At 43.8% G+C, this 20557-nt stretch overlaps 2 protein-coding genes and 1 pseudogene across 2 annotated transcripts; 1 reads left to right on the forward strand and 2 right to left on the reverse strand.

The window, feature by feature from the left end:
- The first annotated feature begins 13905 nt into the window (after positions 1–13905).
- On the forward strand, positions 13906–15441 carry LOC149400668 (uncharacterized; annotated as a pseudogene).
- A 163-nt stretch (positions 15442–15604) lies between these two features.
- Positions 15605–17404, reverse strand: LOC149400669 (uncharacterized). The gene has a single exon (XM_089612380.1). The coding sequence runs from the start codon at positions 17343–17345 to the stop codon at positions 15909–15911; it is 1437 nt and encodes a 478-aa protein (XP_089468506.1). The 5' UTR covers positions 17346–17404; the 3' UTR covers positions 15605–15908.
- Positions 17405–18914: 1510 nt separating this feature from the next.
- LOC149400670 (uncharacterized) lies at positions 18915–19718 on the reverse strand. Its single transcript, XM_089610480.1, has one exon. The coding sequence runs from the start codon at positions 19716–19718 to the stop codon at positions 18915–18917; it is 804 nt and encodes a 267-aa protein (XP_089466606.1).
- Between the last annotated feature and the right edge of the window lie 839 nt (positions 19719–20557).

The raw sequence follows: 20557 nt of genomic DNA on the forward strand, positions 1-20557 counted from the left end.
TAATAAAGACACTCAATCTGTAGTTGTGTTCTGTAATGGAAAAGTATGTTGTATTATTATATGTTATATGACTATAGACAACCATTATTGTATCATCTATAACTTTGTGCGAAAATAATGAATTGGAGAAATTAAGGCTCTAATAAAATTGCAAACGCCGAATTTGAACCCTTGACATTGTGTGAAATAGAGAAAATTAACTCCGTATATGTATATTCTATAACTATGACACAAAAAATCCTTTATGCGCATTATTTATGCTATTTAGATTTTACTTCTCTTAAAACAATATGTTCCATATCATGTATAGATATAAAAGCAGCACCGTTTTTTTTGTCAGGAAATATAATGAGTAAATCACCAATGATCACGATACCTACAAACTCAATGACTACATAGAGTAAATATTTGTCACAATATAATGGCACGTTATCTGTCAACAACACATAGTCTCGTTACACAAAAAAAAAAAAAAAGGATATCTCGTCGTTGAATACATAGAAAAAAGCTATGGACGTTGTTACCGTAATTGAAAAAGTTATGTGCGTCTGTTTAACTTCTACTAAATAGATAGTCGAGCCAAGATAAAAAAAAAATGTAATTGGATGCGGAGCGACTCAACGCATCCCACAAAATCAAAGTTAGAATTGTTGAAAGGATAAAGAAAGAGAGAATCGGAGAGGAGAGAGAGTGTTTCGAGATTTTGAATATATTTTCTTATCATATTGATATGAATTGTATCACCTATTTATAGATATGGTTGATACATCAGACTAGGTTAGATACATGATCAGTGTAATAAATGTGCGTAATAACTACTTCTAGGAAATAGAGAATAATAAATATACACAGAGAACAAGACATAGAAAATAGAATGAACAATGAATGCAACACTTTTCCCAAAGAGAGATGAGTTCCAAGGAACCGGCTGGTTCCAAGATGGTGAGATCAGTTCGGAGTGAGCTGAGATGGATTACGTACTGAGGGACGAACTGAACTGAGACGAGCTGACGAACTGAGACAAGCTGACGAACTGATTTTCTACACTCCCCCTCAACCTTGACTGTATATGTTGAGGAGGTCAAGCTTGCTACATAGCTCGGAGAAGGTTGCTCGAGGAAGGGCTTTGGTGAGAATGTCGGCGAGCTGAAGACGTGACGGAATGTATTCCATATCGATAATTTTTCCTTCAATCTTTTCACTGATGAAGTGTCGGTCGATCTTGATATGTTTCGTTCTGTCATGATGGACTGGATTTTAGCTATGCTGAGAGCAGCTTGATTATCGCAAAAAAGCTTGATTGGGCCTTCGATGATAATCTTGAGGTCGTCGAGAACTCTCTTCAGCCAGATGCCTTCACATACTCCGCTTGCTAAAGACCTGAGCTCGGCTTCAGCACTACTTCTTGAGACAACGGACTGCTTCTTGCTTCGCCAGGTAACAAGATTTCCCCAGACGTATGTGCACATGCCTGATGTTGATCGTCTATCTGGAATATATCCGGCCTAGTCCGCATCTGTGAACACTTCGACACCACGACTTCGTCTTTTCTTGAAGGAGAGACCAGTCCCTGGGGCAGCTTTGAGGTATTGAAGAATCCTCATAACTGCGTCCATGTGAGTTTTCGATGGATTACTCATGAATCGACTTACCATACTCACTGCGAATCCAATATCTGGTCTCGTGTGAGTTAGGTAGATGAGTTTTCCTATGAGCTGCTGAAATCTTTCTTTGTCGGTGGCAGCCTTGGTGGTGCGAGCTAGAAGTTTCACATTGGCATCCATCGGAGTGTCAACCGGTTTACAACCAAGCATGCCAGTTTCTTTGAGGAGATCCAAAGTGTACTTGGGCTGGGAAACAGAGATGCCCTTTTCCGATCTAGCTACCTCCATGCCGAGGAAGTATCATAGGCTGCCGAGGTCCTTGACTTCGAACTCAGATGACAGAGTTTGCTTCAGTCTCCTGATCTCTTCTAGGTCGTCTCCGATGATGACTATGTCGTCCACATACACACTCAGGATGGTGTGCTTGCTTTGTGTTGAGATCTTTGAGAATAGTGATGGATCGGCTTGACTCTGCTCGTAGTCGCAACGCTTGAGTACATTGGTGAATTTCCCGAACCATGCTCGAGGGGATTGTTTTAGGCCGTATAGAGACTTCTTGAGTTTGCAGACTTTGTTGTTACCTTGATCATTGTCAAATCCCGGTGGGAGTTGCATGTAGACTTCCTCTTCCAGTTCGCCATTTAGAAAAGTATTCTTGACGTCGAGCTGAATAAGAGGCCAATCTAAGTTGGCTGCTAGTGAAAGGAGGATTCTGATGGTATTGAATTTTGCGACTGGAGCGAACGTCTCTTGGTAGTCGATGCCATATGCCTGAGTGTACCCTTTTGCGACAAGGCGGGCTTTGTATCTCTCCACTGTGCCATCTGGATTATGTTTGATGGTGAAGAGCCATCTACATCCAACAGTTCGCTTGCCTGGTGGTAGTTCGACGATATCTCACGTATCATTCTGTTCGAGGGCTTGGATCTCGGCATGACTCGCATCTCGCCACTCGGAACTTTGAAGGGCTTCCTCAATGGAGTTTGACATTTTTCCTTCATCTAACTTCGCCACATAGGCTTGGTAGCCTGTAGATAAGTTCTCATAGTACACGTAATCCTCCATCCTGTATTGACCACACGACCGAGCAAGTTTTCTCAACGCAATTGGTAAATCCCGAGATGAGGTGTTACCTTGTTCAATAGTGTCGTGGTTCAGGTTCGGAGAGACATCTTGCTCGCGAGCTTGTACCAGACTCTGGATGATGTTTAGTTCGCATAGAGAGGGTTCAGATGCTTACGAGCTGGGAGTCAGAGACGGACTGGGCGAGCTGAAAGTATCTTGAACAGGTGAGGTCGGACTTTGGGGCGAGGTGATCGTGTTTTGGATAAGTGAGGTCGGATTTGGGAGCAAACTGGGTGGATTAAGAGGCGAGGTAAATTCTGGGTTTATGATGAGCCAATTTGGGAAGTCATCTCCATTATTCTCCCCCTGACGAGTTGAATTGGCGAAGTAAGGACTGAACTCATGAAAGGATACATCCATGGAGACTATGAATTTACGTGATCGGGGTTCATAACATTTGTAGCCTTTCTGAGTTGCTGAATAGCCAAGGAAGATGAACTTGAGAGATTTTGGATCAAGTTTACCTTGGTCATACAAATGGGTGAAGACTGAACAACCGAATACTTTCGCATGTAGAGTTGAGATGAGTCGAGAGTGAGGGTATGACTCTAGAAGGACTTGGGATGAGATTTTGTAGCCAAGGACACGAGATGACATTCTGTTTATGAGGTAGGTGGCTGTGAGGACTGCTTCTCCCCAAAAATGAGATGGAACGTTTGAGGAGAACATGATGGCTCGAGCGACCTCGAGTATGTGTCGATTTTTCCTTTCGGCTACCCCATTTTGTTATGGGGTGTGAACGCACGAGCTGGAGTGAATTATGCCATGTGTTTTGAAGAAATGGCCGAGCTCGGAATTAAAGTAGTCTCGAGCGTTGTCGGTGTGGACAATTTGGATGGAGGTGTCGAACTGTGTTTGGACCATTTTGTGAAAGATTTTGAATAGGTTGGATGTTTCGGATTTTTGTTTCATCATGTATATCCAACTGAGTCTAGTGTGGTCGTCAACAAAGAGAAGAAACCATCAAACTCCAGTGATATTGAGAACTTTTGAGGGTCCCCATATATCACCGTGAATTGTGACAAATGGGCGAGATGGTTTATACGAGGTGGAGTGATATGAACTTCGAGTATGTTTAGCGAACTCACACATGTCACACTGAATGAAATTGATATTATTATTGATAAACAAAGAAGGAAATAGTCTTTTGAGATACATGAAATTTGGATGTCCTAGTCTAAGGTGATTGAGCATGATCTCTTTATACTGGGGTGATTGTTGGGCGAGCTGACACATGGCGGGCTGATCTGGCTTGATGACATAGAGTCCGGTACTCAGCTAGGCATTACCAATCTGTCTTCCCGTGACCTGTTCCTGAAACACACATGAACTTTCATCAAAAATAGTTCGGCACTTAGAGTCTTTGTTGATCTTATGCACAGATAAGAGATTGCATTGTAGTTGGGGAACAAAGAACACCGATTCTAGCCTCATAGACTTCGTCAAGACCACGGTGCCAACACCAGTGACTTGAGTTTTGGCTCAGCTGGCGATGGTGACTGATATGCTTCTATTACAAACGGAGTAAGTTGTGAATAGACTTCGATTACCAGTTATATGATCAGAGGCACCGGAGTCGACAATCCATGTTGTGGGATTCTCTGAGCTTACATGGAGGGCTCTAGGAGAGTTACCTAGAGGACCAATGCCCGAGGTTTCTCCACTGAGTTGGACATGTTGGATAAGCTTTTGGAGAATAGCGAGCTGGTTGTTGCTGAAGGGAGAGTCCGAGGTCGAGGTCGAGATCGAGGCAGCGGACGAAGTGGATACTAAGTTTCCGACTGAGTTCGGATCCTTAGTGTTTCGGGTTGACTTCGAGCTCGGTGGTTTCCCATGCAGCTTCCAGCAGGTTTCTCCAGGTCGTCTGCAATGATCGCCGTAGGGGCGAGGTTTGCGAGGTCTCTCTGTTGAGACGCGGGCTGCAAGTACTTCGTCTCCCTGCGTGGTGAGGGCGGACGAGTCTGAGGATGAGCCCGGAATTGAGCTCGATTGGATAACTCCAAGCATGAGTTTCCTCCTACTTTCCTCGTGTCTGACCGCGGAGAAGGCTTCACGGAGCGATGGTAGTGGTTTTGTACTAAGTATCCGAACTCGACCGGATAGTAGTTTAAACACACGTTTGGTCTCCACTATCCCGCGGTAGAGTTTTGAGTCTTCAGAGCAGGTCCACTGGTGCTGTTCGTAGAGGTCGATCTTCTGCCATAGATGCGTGAGCGAGCTGAAGAACTGAGTAACAGACATCTCTCCTCGACGTAGGTCGTGGAGAGTGTTCTCAGTCTCAAACAGCTCGGACACATCTTCGGAGTTGGAGAAGATTTCTCTAGCTGCTTGCCAGATTTCCGCTGCCGTTGGATAAAGGAGGAAGGTTTCTCCGATTTCGGGATGCATAGAGTTTATGAGCCACGACATCACCATGTTATTTTCTGCCTTCCAACTCTTAAACTTCGGATCTTAGATCTCAGGAGATGTGGCCACGCCTGTGAGGTAGTCATCTTTACCTCGTCCCGATATGAACATGAGCACGGATTGAGACCACTGTAGGAAGTTGTGGCCATTGAGTTTGTGGCTCGTGATATGTTGGGAGAAGGATTCAGATTGAGACTGAGTGGGCGAGGTCTGAAAGGTGGTCGAAGTGGTGTTCATGGTGATTGATTTTCTGGGCTCTGATACCATGTTGAAAGGATAAAGAAAGAGAGAATCGGAGAGGAGATAGAGTGTAATATATTTTCTTATCATATTGATATGAATTGTATCACCTATTTATAGATATGGTTGATACATTAGACTAGGCTAGATACATGATCAGTGTAATAAATGTGCGTAATAACTACTTCTAGGAAATAGAGAATAATAAATATACACATAGAACAAGACATAGAAAATAGAATGAACAATGAATGCAACACTTTTCCCAAAGAGAGATGAGTTCCAAGGAACCGGCTGGTTCCAAGATGGTGAGATCAGTTCGGAATGAGCTGAGATGGATTACGTACTGAGGGATGAACTGAACTGAGACGAGTTGACGAACTGATTTTCTACATACGTCAACAAGCATTCCTTTATATTCTACTCGAGTAAGACTCGTCGCTAAGGGAAACACAAGGACTCATGGTATTGATTATTAAAAAAACGTTCCCTCCGATTGCCGAAATCAATACCACCCAAGTCTTATGATCCCTTGCAGAAAACCTAAATATTGACCCTCTCATTACCTTCGATGTCCTAAATGCACTCTTTAATGGTACCTTGGATGAAGACGTTTTCATGGAGCTCCTCCCGGGTTTAAACTCCGACTACAACTTGGTTATTCGTCTTAAGAAATCGATATATGGCTTGAAACAATCTCCGGAGGCGTGTTTGATCAGTTTACTCATACGCTGCTTCAGTTTGGCTATAAACAGGCGCATACCAATCATACGATGGTCACTCTATATGCTCATGGTACGAATTCTATTGTCATTATGAATATAGATGGCATTCTTGATACCGGGAATTATCTTTTCGAAATTGCTCGAATTAAACAGCGCCTTACCCAAAACTTTGAAATGAAATATCTTGGTCCACTACGATGGTTTTTGGGGATCGAAATAGCTCGCTTCAAAGAAGGGATAAGTGTTTCTCAGGAAAATATACAATTGACCTCATATCAAACTTCGATTCCTGTAGAACTGAATGTTAAGTTGACTAATACAAATAGTCCACCCGTCGACAATGGGAGATTTCATCTTGTGGGATGACCGTCTATCTTGCGCACAAACGGAAATATATTTATTTTGCGGTCATCTATAGCAAGTATATGCATTCACCAACCGAAGTATTTGTTGATGATGTGGCTGGCTGCCCAAATGATTGACGTTCTACAATTGATTTCTCCGTCTTTGGTAATCTCGTTGCATGACATAGCAAGAAACAACTAGTGGTATCTTAGAGCAATGCCAAAGTTGAGTTACATTACTCATGGAGTTTATGAAGCTCTGGCTCAACCACTTGCTTGACGAGTTACATGTTCGAATGTCATCACCAATGAATATTTTGAAGTAGATCATTATTTTATCAAAGAAAAAAAATTGACGAACGAGTGCCCAATGTATTCTACATTTCAACAGCTCAACACAAAGGCATTGCATGCACCAATATTTGCGAAATTGATAAACAAGCTTGGAATGATTAATATAAAGTGTTCATAGGCGTGTGAATTTGATATATCTTAATTTTAGGCCGTTTTTTTTCCTTTATTTCAGCAGGAAACATCTTCTATCACTATTATATAAATAACTATCAATATCATGTCGTACGTAATCGGATAAGGATATAAATTTAATATTTATTGAATTACTCTGCATTTAATAAAGGGTAAATTAGCAAAATAGCCAAATCAAACCTTTAAAATTGCTAAATAGCCAAGGTTTTGTAAATACTAAGTAAATAGCCACTCGGATGACGTGACCCAATCAGAAATTTTGTACTTTCCAGCTTTGTCCCCCCATTCTATTTCCGAATTTAGTATTAAATTTGAATTTTCTTTACAGTTTCTTTCAAATTTTAACCATAAAATCTGTTGCCAATCAAATCCCCTTTTTTATAGCAACTGATTTGGAAATCATGATTAATTGATTTTCAAATTTTGAAAGTATCTTTTAATTGTTATTATTTTATATGGTGGCTATTCTAAATATTATTTTTCAAATTTTTGGCGCAATATAGAGGTTCGATTTTTTTCCCTTTTTTTTCTTTGGTAGTCGCAAATATTTACATATTTTTCTATTAACGTTTTGTGTAAATACAAGTAAATAAACATATAATATTGAGTACATATGAATAAATCTATTTACCAGCTTTGTCTCCCTCATTTTATTTCCGAATTTAGTTTAAATTTAATTTTTTTTTCACAGTTTCTTTCAAATTTTAAACATATAATCGGTTGTCAATTAAATCCCTATTTTATAGCAACTGATTTCGAAATCATGATTAATTGATTTTCAAAATTAAAAAGTATCTTATAATTGTTATTATTTTATACGGTGGTTATTCTAAATATTCCTTTTCAATTTTTTTGCCCAATATAGACGTTCGATGTTTTTTTGTGTTTTTTTTCTTTGGTAGTCTCAAATATTTACATATTTTTCTATTAATATTTTGTGTAAAATACACGTAAATAAACTTATAATATTGAGTACATATGAGTAAATCTGAACTAAATTACGGTGAAAATATTTTCAAATTTTGAAAGTTTCCAATTGGTTGTTATCTTATTTACGATATATTGATTTTTATTGCTAAATGAACAAATATTTACATTATTATGTATAGCTATTTACAACTATTTACAGACGAGGATCACGAATTGACCAGATTTGGAAGACGCAAAGACTTGCTGCGCACAGATCGGAGACGAAGGTTGGCTATGCCACCAGGCTAGTTCGACGCTCAGAAAAAGTGGCCGCCGAATCTGTCCTTCGCGTCGAGGAAGCCTCTTGCAAGAGAAGCGACACTGGAGATTGTCACGACGGAACCCCAGGTCCGAAGGAAGAGGTATGGATCTTTAAGACGCAAAGACTTGCTACGCAGATCGGAGACAAAAGTTGGCTCGTCGGAAAAAATTGCTGTCGCCGGACTGGTTCGTCGCTCGGAAAAAGTGACCGCCAAGTCCGTCCTTCGCGTCGAGGAAGCCTCGTGCAAGAGAGGATCGAGGCACTGGAGATCGTCACTACGGAGAGGGGCGCTTGATGAACGGGGCGAGGACGATCGTTTTCTTGTTTTTTTTTTCTTTGAAATGAAATGAGGTCGAATTGGTTATACGTGGGATAATGGATTTGTTCAGTAAATGTCCTTGATTTACGCAATCTTAATTTACTGATTGATTAGGTTTTTTTTTTGTAATGGGCGGGAATGAAAATTATGGGTATTTTGGTAAAATTGCGCTTGTAATTAAAATGCAATGGCTATTGACTTAGTATTTACAAAACCTTGGCTATTTAGCAATTTTAAAGGTTTGATTTGGCTATTTTGCTAATTAATTGTTTAATAAAATATATTCATATAATACACATAACAATAGTTAATAAAAAAAAACGCAACAAGAATACAACTTATTTTCATTACGAAACACAGGCACAAATTGAATTTCTTTATTATCTCAATCGACCGCAGATCATGCATGCCTCCTAACACGGTGGCAATGGAGCGCCACAGAGACAGTCGTTCTTTAGAAAGGCGCTCGCCGGGAACTTGGTCGCCAGGAGCGGACCGCACAAGTGGTTCGAGCTCACATTCAGCGTCATCAGCGCCGCCACACCCGCCGGAACTTTCCCGTGCACGGAGTTCCTCGACAAGTCCAAGTCCCTCATCCTCTTAGAGAACTTCAGACCCCCGAAATCAAAGCTGAGATTGTTTCCCTTGGCCCGGAACGACAACAGAAACTCCGCGTTGCTCAAGAACCACTCCGGACTCCCGGTGATGTCGTTCTCCGACAGGTCGACGTGGTCGTAGAAGTAGATCTTGAAGGGCCTCCAGTCGTCGAGCCTCATCTTGATCCCGCACCGAGCCAGCTTCAGCGAGAAGGTGATCGGCGACGAGGTCGCCCACGCCGGGATCGCGTTCAAGTGGAAGTGATTGTACGATAAGTCCAGAGACGCGATCTCCTCCACGCTCATGGCGGGGAAGGGGTCAACCAGCTCGTTGCGCGACAGGTCGAGGTTGAATATCTTCGTCAGGTTCGAGAAGCTCTTCGGCACCGTCCCGGTCAGCCTGTTCCCGGAGAGGTCGAGAGTGTCCAGCGACGTGAAGTTCCCGATGAAATCCGGGATCGTCCCCTTCAAGGCATTCCGGCCGAGCTGAAGGAACTTCAGGGTCGGGGCTAGGTCCGATATCGACGCTGGGATATTCCCTCTGAGGTCGTTGTGGGAGAGAATGAGATGTGTGAGCTGAGAGAACGAGCCGAGGAAGTCGGGTATCGAACCAATGAACCGGTTTTTTTCGAGGTTCAGGTGAGTGAGGCTCGTCAGTTTCTTCAGCGCGGTCGGAATCCGGCCGATGAGGTGGTTACCTCCGAGCTTGAGCTCGCTCAGCGTGGTGAGCTTTGATATCGACCTCGGGATTGGTCCGGTGAAGCAGTTCCCGGAGAGGCCGAGATCGCGGATTGGGCCGGCAAAGTCTCCGATGTTTTCGGGCAAAGGACCCGATAAGTTGTGTTATTACTCGGCGTTGGGCATGGCGATATACAAGTTGTCGCAACTAATCTCACGACGACGAGCATGTGTGTTTTCATTAATTAATTATGGCTTGTTGGAGTATGTGTAGATCGACTTTACGTATTGCATGCGACGAATCGATCCATACTATTTTGATCTTGACTTTACAGATTTGTTGGCACCTTAAATTCATTTTTGTGTGTGTCTGACTTTGTTAAATTTGTCTTCTGGGTGCAACATACGTATAGGATACTTTCAAATGAAACATCACTATAATTTTTTATTTATTAAGTGTACAGTTAACAAATATACGAAGATTTAGAAATTCAGATAGAAAATGAAGTGTTTGAATAAATAATAATGATACATGACAAGAGAAGATAGATTCTCTTGAGGTTGATAATGATCATCTTGAGGCTGAGGGTGATTCTCTTGAGGTTGTTCAGCTTCGCCAAGCTCCACCTCAATGTTAGCATCTGTGTTGGCTTCAGTTCCAAGCAAGGACTCATTCTCAGTGTGGATAGTTCTTCCCAGAAAATCATCTTCCTTGAAGACCACATCTCTGCTGATAAACACCTTTTTGTGCCCCATTTCAGTGCACAACAGCCTGTACCCTTTGACTCCCTCAGGATACCCAATGAAAATGCATTTCAAAGCCCTTGGCTCAAGTTTTCCCTGTCTGATATGAGCATAGGCAGTGCAGCCAAAAACCTTGAGCCATTTGTAGTTTACCTTGTGATCTGACCACATTTCCATAGGTGTTTTCAAAGCAAGTGCTGTAGAGGGACATCTGTTTATGAGGTAGCAAGCAGTTGAAGCAGCTTCACCCCAGAAACTATTTGGCAGTTTGGCATGTATCAGCATGCACCTGACCCTCTCCATGATGGTCCTGTTGAACCTCTCAGCAAGACCATTTTGCTGAGGGGTTCCTGCAACAGTCAGGTGCCTTGAGATGCCATGATCTCTACAAAACTGGTTGAATTCTTCATAACAGAATTCCAACCCATTGTCAATCCTGAGGAATTTTATCTTGTTGCCAATCTGGTTTTCAACCTTGTTTTTCCAGTCCTTGAACACCTGAAGAGCTTCATTTTTGTGCTTGATCAGGAACACCCAAACTCTTCTTGAGAAGTCATCAACCAGGGACATGAAGTATATGTTGCCTCCATGAGAATGAATCCGAGATGGACCCCACAAATCAGAGTGAACATATCCTAGAACAGTATCAGTTCTATGTACACCTCTGGTGAAACTTGCCCTGACAGATTTTCCAAGAACACAGTCCTCACAGAACTCCAACTTCCTTAGTTTCTCAGTGCCAAAATATCATTTCTTTGCTAGTTCTGAGATGCCTTTATCACTGACATGTCCTAGTCACAATCATTTCTCAGGCCATCTAGGGTACATGCAGATCCTATGATTGTGCTTCCTAGAAGATAGTACAAGCCATTGTTTCTCATGCCTTCCAGGTAGATAAAAGTGTCTTTTGATACTACCAGTTTTCCATATTCAGATTTGAAACTATAGCCTTGTTCTTCTAGTGTGCCTAGAGAGATTAGATTCCTCTTTAATTCTGGCACATACCTGACATCCTCAAGAACTCTTTCATCCCCATTCTGAAGCTGAATCCGAATATTTCCTGTTCCATTGACTTTGCAGGCCTTGTTGTTCCCAAGAAGTACCTTGCCACCATCTGTTTGAGAGAAGTCCTCAAACTAGTTTCTGTTTGGAGACATATGGAATGTGCAACCACTGTCAAGAACCCAAATCTTGGACGAGTCTTCAGTGCAAATGTTCAATGCCTCTGCACTTTCATAGCCTTGATCTTCAGCTATGGCTGCATTTCCATTCTTGCCCTCCTTCTTGTAGGTTTTGTCCTTATTTGGACAGTCCTTCTTCATATGACCTACTTCATGACAATGATAGCACTTATAAGGGAAATCTTTTTCATCTTGTACCTCTTTGTTCTTGCCCTGCTGAGATTGCTTCTTCTTCGGCTTTGATTTATTTTTCTCTGACCTTCCTCGCACATTCAAGCTTTCAGCTGCAGGTCTTTTGTCTGATCTGGACTCTCTCTCATTTGCCTTCAACGCAGCTTGAACATCTTCCAAGGAGAGAGATTCCTTTGCATATTTCATGGCTTCTACAAACGTCGAGTAGGACTTTGGAAGCGCATTCAGAATCATGATGGCTTGATCCTCATCCTCAATTTTGATTTCGATGTTGGCAAGATCGATGATCATACGATTGAATTCATCAAGGCTCTCAGAAATGGGTTTGTCCTCTGGAATTTTGAAACCAAACAATTTTCCTTTCAGCAGGACTCAATTCGATAGCGATTTCGTCATGTAGAGCGATTCGAGCTTCAGCCAAATTCCAGTTGCGGTGGTTTCTTTGGAGACTTCTCTCAGCACGCGATCGCCGAGATGGAGAATCAACGTCCTGTAAGCAAGATCTAGGGCTTCTTGCTTTTCCTCGGGGGACGTTGTTTCTGGAAAACCCTTGTCGCCTTGAAGAGCCTTCGCGATCTGCATTTGCACAAGAACGACTTTCATTCTTTGTCGCCAGAGACTGAAATCGCCTTTTCCGTCGAAACGCTCCACCTCAATCTTCGCGAATCCCATTGATCAGTGTAGGCTCTGATACCAATTGTTGCAGCGGATATACCAGTTCTTTCAATAACAGATAAGAACATATGACTTAGAACACAAGCAACTGAATCAATGAATCTTAAACACAGAAGGAAGGTTTTTTTTTATCCTGGTTCGGCAATTGCCTACATCCAGCCTCTCTGTCACGATGATCCACTATATGAAAAACAATCAACAATACACAAGTTCTTGAGACTCTCAGAAATTCTCACTTTCCCAAACCCGTACAAAGTTCACTCAAAAGTGTTTCCCCAAATCTCTAATCTCTCAAACTCTCAAGTTTGTTTTTCTGTATCCCATTAGTCCTAAACTACCTTGCTTTGCTATTTATAGACCATAGCATAAGCAAGTTACACGATAGAACTTACAACACCAGATTACTTCCTATACACGTAACTGTCTAACAAACTAATTGATTGCTGACGTGGCTCCACTGATGGCTTCACTGCTGACTTGGCTTCACCGTGAAGATGAGATCAACTCCAACAGATACTTTCAAATGAAACATCACTATAATTTTTTTTTATTAAGTGTACAGTTAACAAATATACGAAGATTTAGAAATTCAGAGAAAATGAAGTGTTTGAATAAATAATAATGATACATGAAGAGAAGATAGATTATAGTATAATCATAATATAATACCAAATAAATAAAAGACTCAAATAATTTTACATAAATACAATAAATATAAATATAAATTAGAAAAATAGTCAACTTAAACGTTTGATATTGCTAAATAGCCAAGGTTTGGTAAATATTAAGTATATAGCCATAAATGATGATGTGGTTTAATATGGCAATGGCTATTTACTTAATATTTATGTTTGTAAATATATAAAATTGACTATTTACTTAATATTTACCAAACATTGGCTATTTAGCAATTCACAATGTTTAAATTGACTATTTTACTAAATTACCCTAATACCATCTGGTGAATTTTTTTAATTATATAATTCTGTCCATAGAACCCACTTTGCAAAAACTATTATCTTATTTTGATTTTTAGTCTCATTCTCTATCGCCTCTCCTATTTAGAACAAATTATTTCGAGCGATGGATTGAATACTTGTATTATTTTTTTCTGGGCCCGTTAGGAAAATAGCCAACTTAAACGTTTGATATTGCTAAATAACCAACGTTTGGCTAAAAAACCAACGTTTGATATAACACACACGCTTAATATACATCGCGTCAAAGTTGGAAAATAACACCGCCAAGTGGTATTATTAATATATAATATAATCACAACAACATGATCATCATTTTCGCTTATATAACTGTCCCATGATCAACTCATCCACAACACCATCAAACTCGAAAAGAAAAAGAATGAAACATCAGCCACGTCACCACCACCTGAATCTCCTCCTGGCCTCCGCCGCAGCGGCGCTGGCGCTGCTTGCGTGCCTCGAGTCCGCCGAAGCCGCCACGTGTTACCCAGACGACGAGGCTGGCTTACTGGGCTTCAAGAAATGCATCACCGTGGACCCCTCGGGAATGCTCGCCACGTGGCAGGCTGGCACGGACTGCTGCGCTTGGTAGAGCGTCGTGTGTCTGGACGACAGACGGGTTATATCGATCGGTCTGTATGGAAATCCAGACAGACCCAACTTCTTCTTGTCGGGAAGGATATCGCGCTCGATCTCCAAACTCACACAACTCATCAGAATCAACTTGCTCAACCACCCGAACCTCACCGGCTCTTTCCCGAGATCCCTTTTCCGACCGCCCGCTCTGTATTAGAAGTGTGGGTCTAACTCACACTCAAAAGCTAGCTCAAGAGTGGAGGGATGCCAAACACTTATAAGGAGCACATTGCTCAAGTACCCAATCGATGTGGGACATTCTAATACACCCCCCTCACGCCCAGGATGGACAACTGGAGCGTGAAGTTTGTGAGAATGAACATTCACGGGTGGTCCCACATTCGAAATTGGGCCCCGCTCTGATACCATATTAGAAGTGTGGGCCTAACTCACACTCAAAAGCTAGCTCAAGAGTGGAGGGATGCCAAACACTTATAAGGAGCACATTGCTCCAGTACCCAATCGATGTGGGACATTCTAATACTCTGAAATCAGTCAACATCACCAGCACTGGCTTATCGGGTCTTTTACCCGCAGATTTTGGAGACTTTACCGGCCCGCTAGAGGATATCGGCCTCTCCGGGAACCATTTCATCGGTCCAATCTCGTGGTCGATGTCAAAGCTCACCACGCTGAGCGAGCTCAAGCTCGGAAATAACCGCCTCACCGGCCGGATTCCAACCGCGCTGAAGAAACTGACGAACCTCACTCACTTGATCCTCGAAGGAAACCGGCTCACCGGTTCGATACCCGACTTCTTCGGCTCGTTCCTTAAGCTCACGCATCTCATTCTCTCCCACAACTATCTAAGAGGGAACATCCCGGCGTCGATATCAGCCCTAGCCCTGACCCTGAAGTTTCTGGAGCTCGGCCAAAACAAGCTCACCGGGACGATCCCAGATTTCATCGGAACTTCAAGTCACTGGACACTCTCGACCTTTCCGGGAACGGGCTGAATGGGACGGTGCCGAAGAGCTTCTCGAACCTGAAGACGATATTCAACCTCGACCTGTCGCGCAACGAGCTGGTCGACCCGTTTCCCACCATGAACGTGGATCAGATCGCGTCTCTGGACTTGTCGTACAATCACTTACACTTGAACGCGATCCCGGCGTGGGCGACCTCGTCGCCGGTCATCTTCTCGCTGAAGCTAGCTCGGTGTGGGATCAGGGAGATCAGCTTGAGCCACGAGGGCAAGTCATGTCCCAATGATGTGTTGACGTTTACGTACGTTCAAATTGATATCATTTTGCTTATGGATATGAGAGTACGAGAGTGAAAGAGACTAATTTCCGACTTAGAAAGTTAAACTTAACGTCCAGATACTGACGGAAGTGGAGCCTTGTAACACGTGTTTGAGTTGTGAGATGAGTTTTGCAATATTTTCGAGTCCAAGGGACGAAATGTAACTGAGTTACGAGTTTAGGGGGTAAAAATGAGATTTATTCTTTCAATAATAAAACTATAAACACTAAACAAAATTAAATAGGCCCAGAAAAATGAATATTTACGATTTGAAAAATTATTTTCGTACGTTATTCTTGCGATAAGTGTCGATTAGGCATAGCCACGACAAATGAAGCAGTAAAGACACATATCGTATAAAAGACAACAGACAAAGATTAGGCATTTTATTTAAGTACTGCCCATTTATCAAAACAGATAATGCAATCAAAGCTGACACAGTAATCACTAAACACATATAATGCCTATTTCCCAGAGTTAGATATCTCCGTGGATAGCATATCAGGCCTTCTTACACGGCGGCAACGGAGCGCTGCAGAGACAGGCGTTCTTCAGAAAAGCGCTCGCCGGGAACTTCGTCCGTGGGAGCGGACCGCAGAGACGGTTTGAGCTCACGTTCAGAGTCTTCAGCGCCGCCACACCCGCCGGTACTTTCCCGGTCAGAGAGTTTCCGGACAAGTCCAAGTCCCTGAGCGTCTTGGGGAACTTCATACGCCCGAAGTCGAAGCTGAGCTTGTTTCCCTTGGCCCGGAACGACACCAGAAACTCCGTGCTGTTCAGGAGCCTCACGGGACTCCCGATGATCTCGTTCTCGGACAGGTCGATGAAGTGGTAGAAGAACGTCTTCGCGGGCTTCCAGTCGTCGAGCCTCATCCTGATCCCGCACCGCGCCAGCTTCAGCGAGAAGATGATCGGCGACGAGGTCACCCACTTGGGAATCGTGTTCAAGTGAAATCGGTTGTACGACAAGTCGAGAGACTCGATCCCCTTGACGTTCAGGGCTGGGAAGTGGTCGACGAGCTTGTTGCGCGAGAGATCAAGGTTGAATATCTTCGTGAGGTTGGAGAAGCTCTTCGGCACCGTCCCGGTCAGCATGTTCCCGGAGAGGTCCAACTTGTCGAGGGTCTTGAAGTTCCCGAGGAAAGCCGGGATGGTCCCGGTCAGAGAGTTGTGGCCCAGCTCCAGAAACTTTAGCCGCGGGGCCAGGGAAGATAGCGAGGCCGGGATGCTTCCGGAGAGCTTGTTGTGGGACAGAGTCAGGAACAGAAGCTGAGGGAGCGACCCCAGGAAGTCGGGGATCGGACCGCTGAGCTGGTTCTGTTCGAGGTTCAGGTTAATGAGGCCTGTCAGGCTTTTTATCGCGGCAGGGATCGGGCCGGTCAGGCGGTTGTTTCCGAGCTGGAGCTGGCCCAGGTTGGTGAGCTTCGATATGGAACTCGGGATCGGACCGGTGAAGCGGTTTCCGGTGAGGCCGAGAGCGCTGAGCTTGGCTAAGGCTCCGAGATTGGCCGGCAAAGGACCGGACAGCCCGGACCGCTCGATGTAGACGGATTGGAGAGCGGGTAGTCGGAACAAGACTTCCGGGAAAGGACCGGAGAGGTTTCGCATGCTGAACAAGTAGATCCCATCGAGGTTGCTGACTTTCGAGAGCGCCGGCGAGATCGTGCCGGACAGGAATGCCTTGGGGCTGCTCAGATCGCCGGAGAGCCACACCGCGTTGACCCGTTTCCCGTCCAGACAACTGACTCCTTCCCACGCGCAGCAGTTCGTGCCGGCCTTCCACGTGGCAAGCATTCCCGACGGGTCGGCGGTGATGCCAGCCTTGAAGCCGAGTAGGCCGGCCTGGTCGTCAGGGTGACACGTGGCGGCACCGGCGGGCTCGAGGCACGCCAGCAGAGCTAGCAACACGGAGGCCGAGACCAGGAGGAGATTCTTCATTTTCTTCAGTTTTTTTCTTTTTGTGAGTTTTGGATAGTAAGTGAGTTAGTGTTGCGGACGAGGGTGTTGTTTTATAGCGGTCTGTGAAGATATAAAGATAATATCAGGATTATAATAATGATTGAACAACAGAAAATGGTAACCTGGCGTTGTTCTGTTTTGACTTTGACCCAATGTATGTCTATAGTATATATATATATATACATACGCAATATTGACTCGTGCATGGTTTGGGTATGGCGAATTGGCGATATATAAGTGGTGACTCACAAGTCGCGACAAGGATGTATGTCTTGATTATCAGCTTTTGTTACTCTTGTGGACGAGGTATTTTTTTCCCGCTATCAGAAATGAGATGGTAGCTCCCATTATAAAGCGTTATTGAATGCTAGCATATTTACGAGGGTGGTTTATATATATTTATTGTCCGAAGTCTTAAAATATATACATCTCCAGACTCCAGTCAAATATTGCATACAGCACGCAATATCACTTGGCTTAAAATTCGTTGCACATGATCACATATGATATGCCGTGCTTATCAATTGAAGATAGTCTTTATCAAGTTTCGAGTCACAAAAGGATTTCTCGACTAGGAACCAAGCCAAGACCGGGAACTGCACATAGATTTTAGGTCAAAGGTAATTCAATTTTTTCATGTGTTATCTGAATGAATACAGGTAATTCAACTCCATTACAAATTACAGGAAAGTATATAGATATAATATTTAAAAAGCATTATGTTGAATAAATCAAAGTCTTTTGCTTATCTACATATTAAAATAATTAGCATAATTTTTTTTTATATTTATAAAATGACCCATAGATTTTGTTGCGTTCCTCACTTTAATAGATAGTTTGCAATCTCATCAGTCACATAACATACTTGCAATTTCGAGTAAATAAAAGGATTAACGACGTCAACCCGATCGCACGTACGATCATCTATGCTCGATAAAAAACACAACTCAATCTCATGAAGGGCACGCACCATTTTTCACACTTGTCCAACGTATTGAAACCACAACAGTACAACAAAATAAGGCTATTTACAACATATGTAAAGCAACTAAACGACACATTGAAGATTTTTAGTCACTTAAAATAACTGTATTGATTGTGCCGAATTGTTCTAAGCTGATTGTATGATCGAATCTACCCACTAACTCTTTTTTTTTTTTTTGGATAAATTATTTTTTGGTCTATTAAGTATATAACTGTTGTTGCAGAACCTGAAAAGAAATATATATATATACGTAGGTAGTAATATATAGAACAACAAAGAGTTTTGGTGCTGTGTAAAGTCACAACTTTTCTGAGTTTCTTTTACTGCTATTTATAAACAAAAAACAAGCGTACAAAGATGATAAAAAATCATGGTGTTAGTGGCCCTATATTCTTGGCCATGATCCTAAATACTTGGTCCATTAGAAACGTTCACAGTTTGAACGTGTATTATTTGCCGAAACTAACAAACAATCAGTAAAACAAATAAAAAAATTAACATCTTGACCAAGTCAAGATTACACCTCACAATCTCCCCCGTAAGCTTGACTTGTTCCGACTTGTTCACTCCGAGAAGTCGCCAAAGTGCACAGTGTTGTGCGTGGTCTCGTCGAGGGTTGTGAACGTCGTGTCGTTCAGAAACAGCTTGTTGGGCGCGTCTTCGCCAACTTCATGAGCCAATGTACAGGTCTGCGCCATGAGCAGCGCCGGTTCATCATCTTCCTCCGACTCGGCACGAGCAAGGTTGGCCTGCTCTTGCTGCTCTCGGTCGCGCATTGCCTTGCGGCATTCCTTAGCCCAATGGCCGGCTATGCCGCAATAGCGGCAGTTACCCTTCTTGCGTTCGCCGTTGTCGCCGCCGCTCGATGACGACTTTGTCTTGTCCCCACGCTCGCGTTGTCGCTGTCGGGCTTGCCATTCTTCTTCTGTGAGGAGTAGGTGCCCACCGGAAGGCGGAGGGTCGTCGAGTTCGCCGCGCTCCTCTACGACTAGGAGCCGCCCCGTGACTTCTTCGATGGACAAAGACTTGAGATCCACCAGCGATTCGATCGCCATGGCCATCTGTTTGTATGCGCGCGGTACGCTTCGAAGGAATTTGAGCACCGCCTTGTGCTCGGTCACCGGATCGCCCAACACCTCGAGGTCGTTGACGATCGCCGTGAGTCGAATGCCAAAAGACTCCACCCCCTCGCCATCTTTGAACGTGAGGTTCTCGAATTCGGTCCAGCGTGTCTGGGCCTTAGCCTCCCGAACACGCTCGACACCGACCCGCATGATCTTGAGTGTGTCCCAAGCTTGCTTGGCCGTCTCCTTGACGCCAAGGGTACGGATCAGCTCCGGCGGCACTGCCCGGAGTAGTACCGACATGGCCCGCCTGTCTTCGCGGTGATCACCAGGACCGTCTTCAACGACATCCCACAAGCCTTGCGCTCACTACTACAAAAACAGTTTTCCGGTGCGGATGACTTTTGGGTGCGACTATTCGCACCTAAAAGTCGCACCAATAAGACTTTCAGGTGCGAATAGTCGGACCCAAAAATCAATTAAGCGCTGGAAAATTTTCGCGAAATTTTTTGACTTTGGGTGCGACTAGTCGCACCCAAAAGTGTGGTACCACTATTGGGTGCGACTTAGTCGCACCCAATACTTTCTCTAAAGTTATAGGTGCGACTAAGTCGCACCTAAATGATCTAAAATTTTCGGCGGCCAAAACTTCCCCCTTTTTTTAGAAAATGTCAATGGGTGCGACTTTGTCGCACCCGAAACCACTGACACAGGTCATTGGGTGCGACATAGTCGCACCCAAAGGTGTCATTGGGTGCGACAAAGTCGCACCCAAATTCAAAAGTCTGTATAAATTATACAGCCGCTCGGGTTTTCATTTTATCCGAGCCAAACATTATTTTTAGGGTAAAAAAAAAACTCTCTCTCCGATTTCTCTTCTCTCCCACCCCTGTCGCCGCCACCACTCCGACCGCCACCACTACCACTCTTCCCAGCCTCCGACCGCCACCGCTCTCTCTCTCAGCCTGCTCCGACCGCCACCACTTCTCAGCCTCGGACCGCTCCTTCCTCGCGCCAGACTCGATCTGAACCGGCCGGCCTCGCTCTTCTTCGCGCCAGGCTCGATCTGAACCAGCCGGCCTCGCTCTTCCTCGCGCGACCCGTCGAAGCCTCAGCCAAGAAGTCCGGCCGTGAGTCTCTCA

Source organism: Urtica dioica, chromosome 4 (genome assembly GCF_054948205.1).
Source record: "Urtica dioica subsp. dioica isolate 48M chromosome 4, U.dioica_male_clone48M_v1_H2, whole genome shotgun sequence".
Lineage (NCBI taxonomy): Eukaryota > Viridiplantae > Streptophyta > Magnoliopsida > Rosales > Urticaceae > Urtica > Urtica dioica.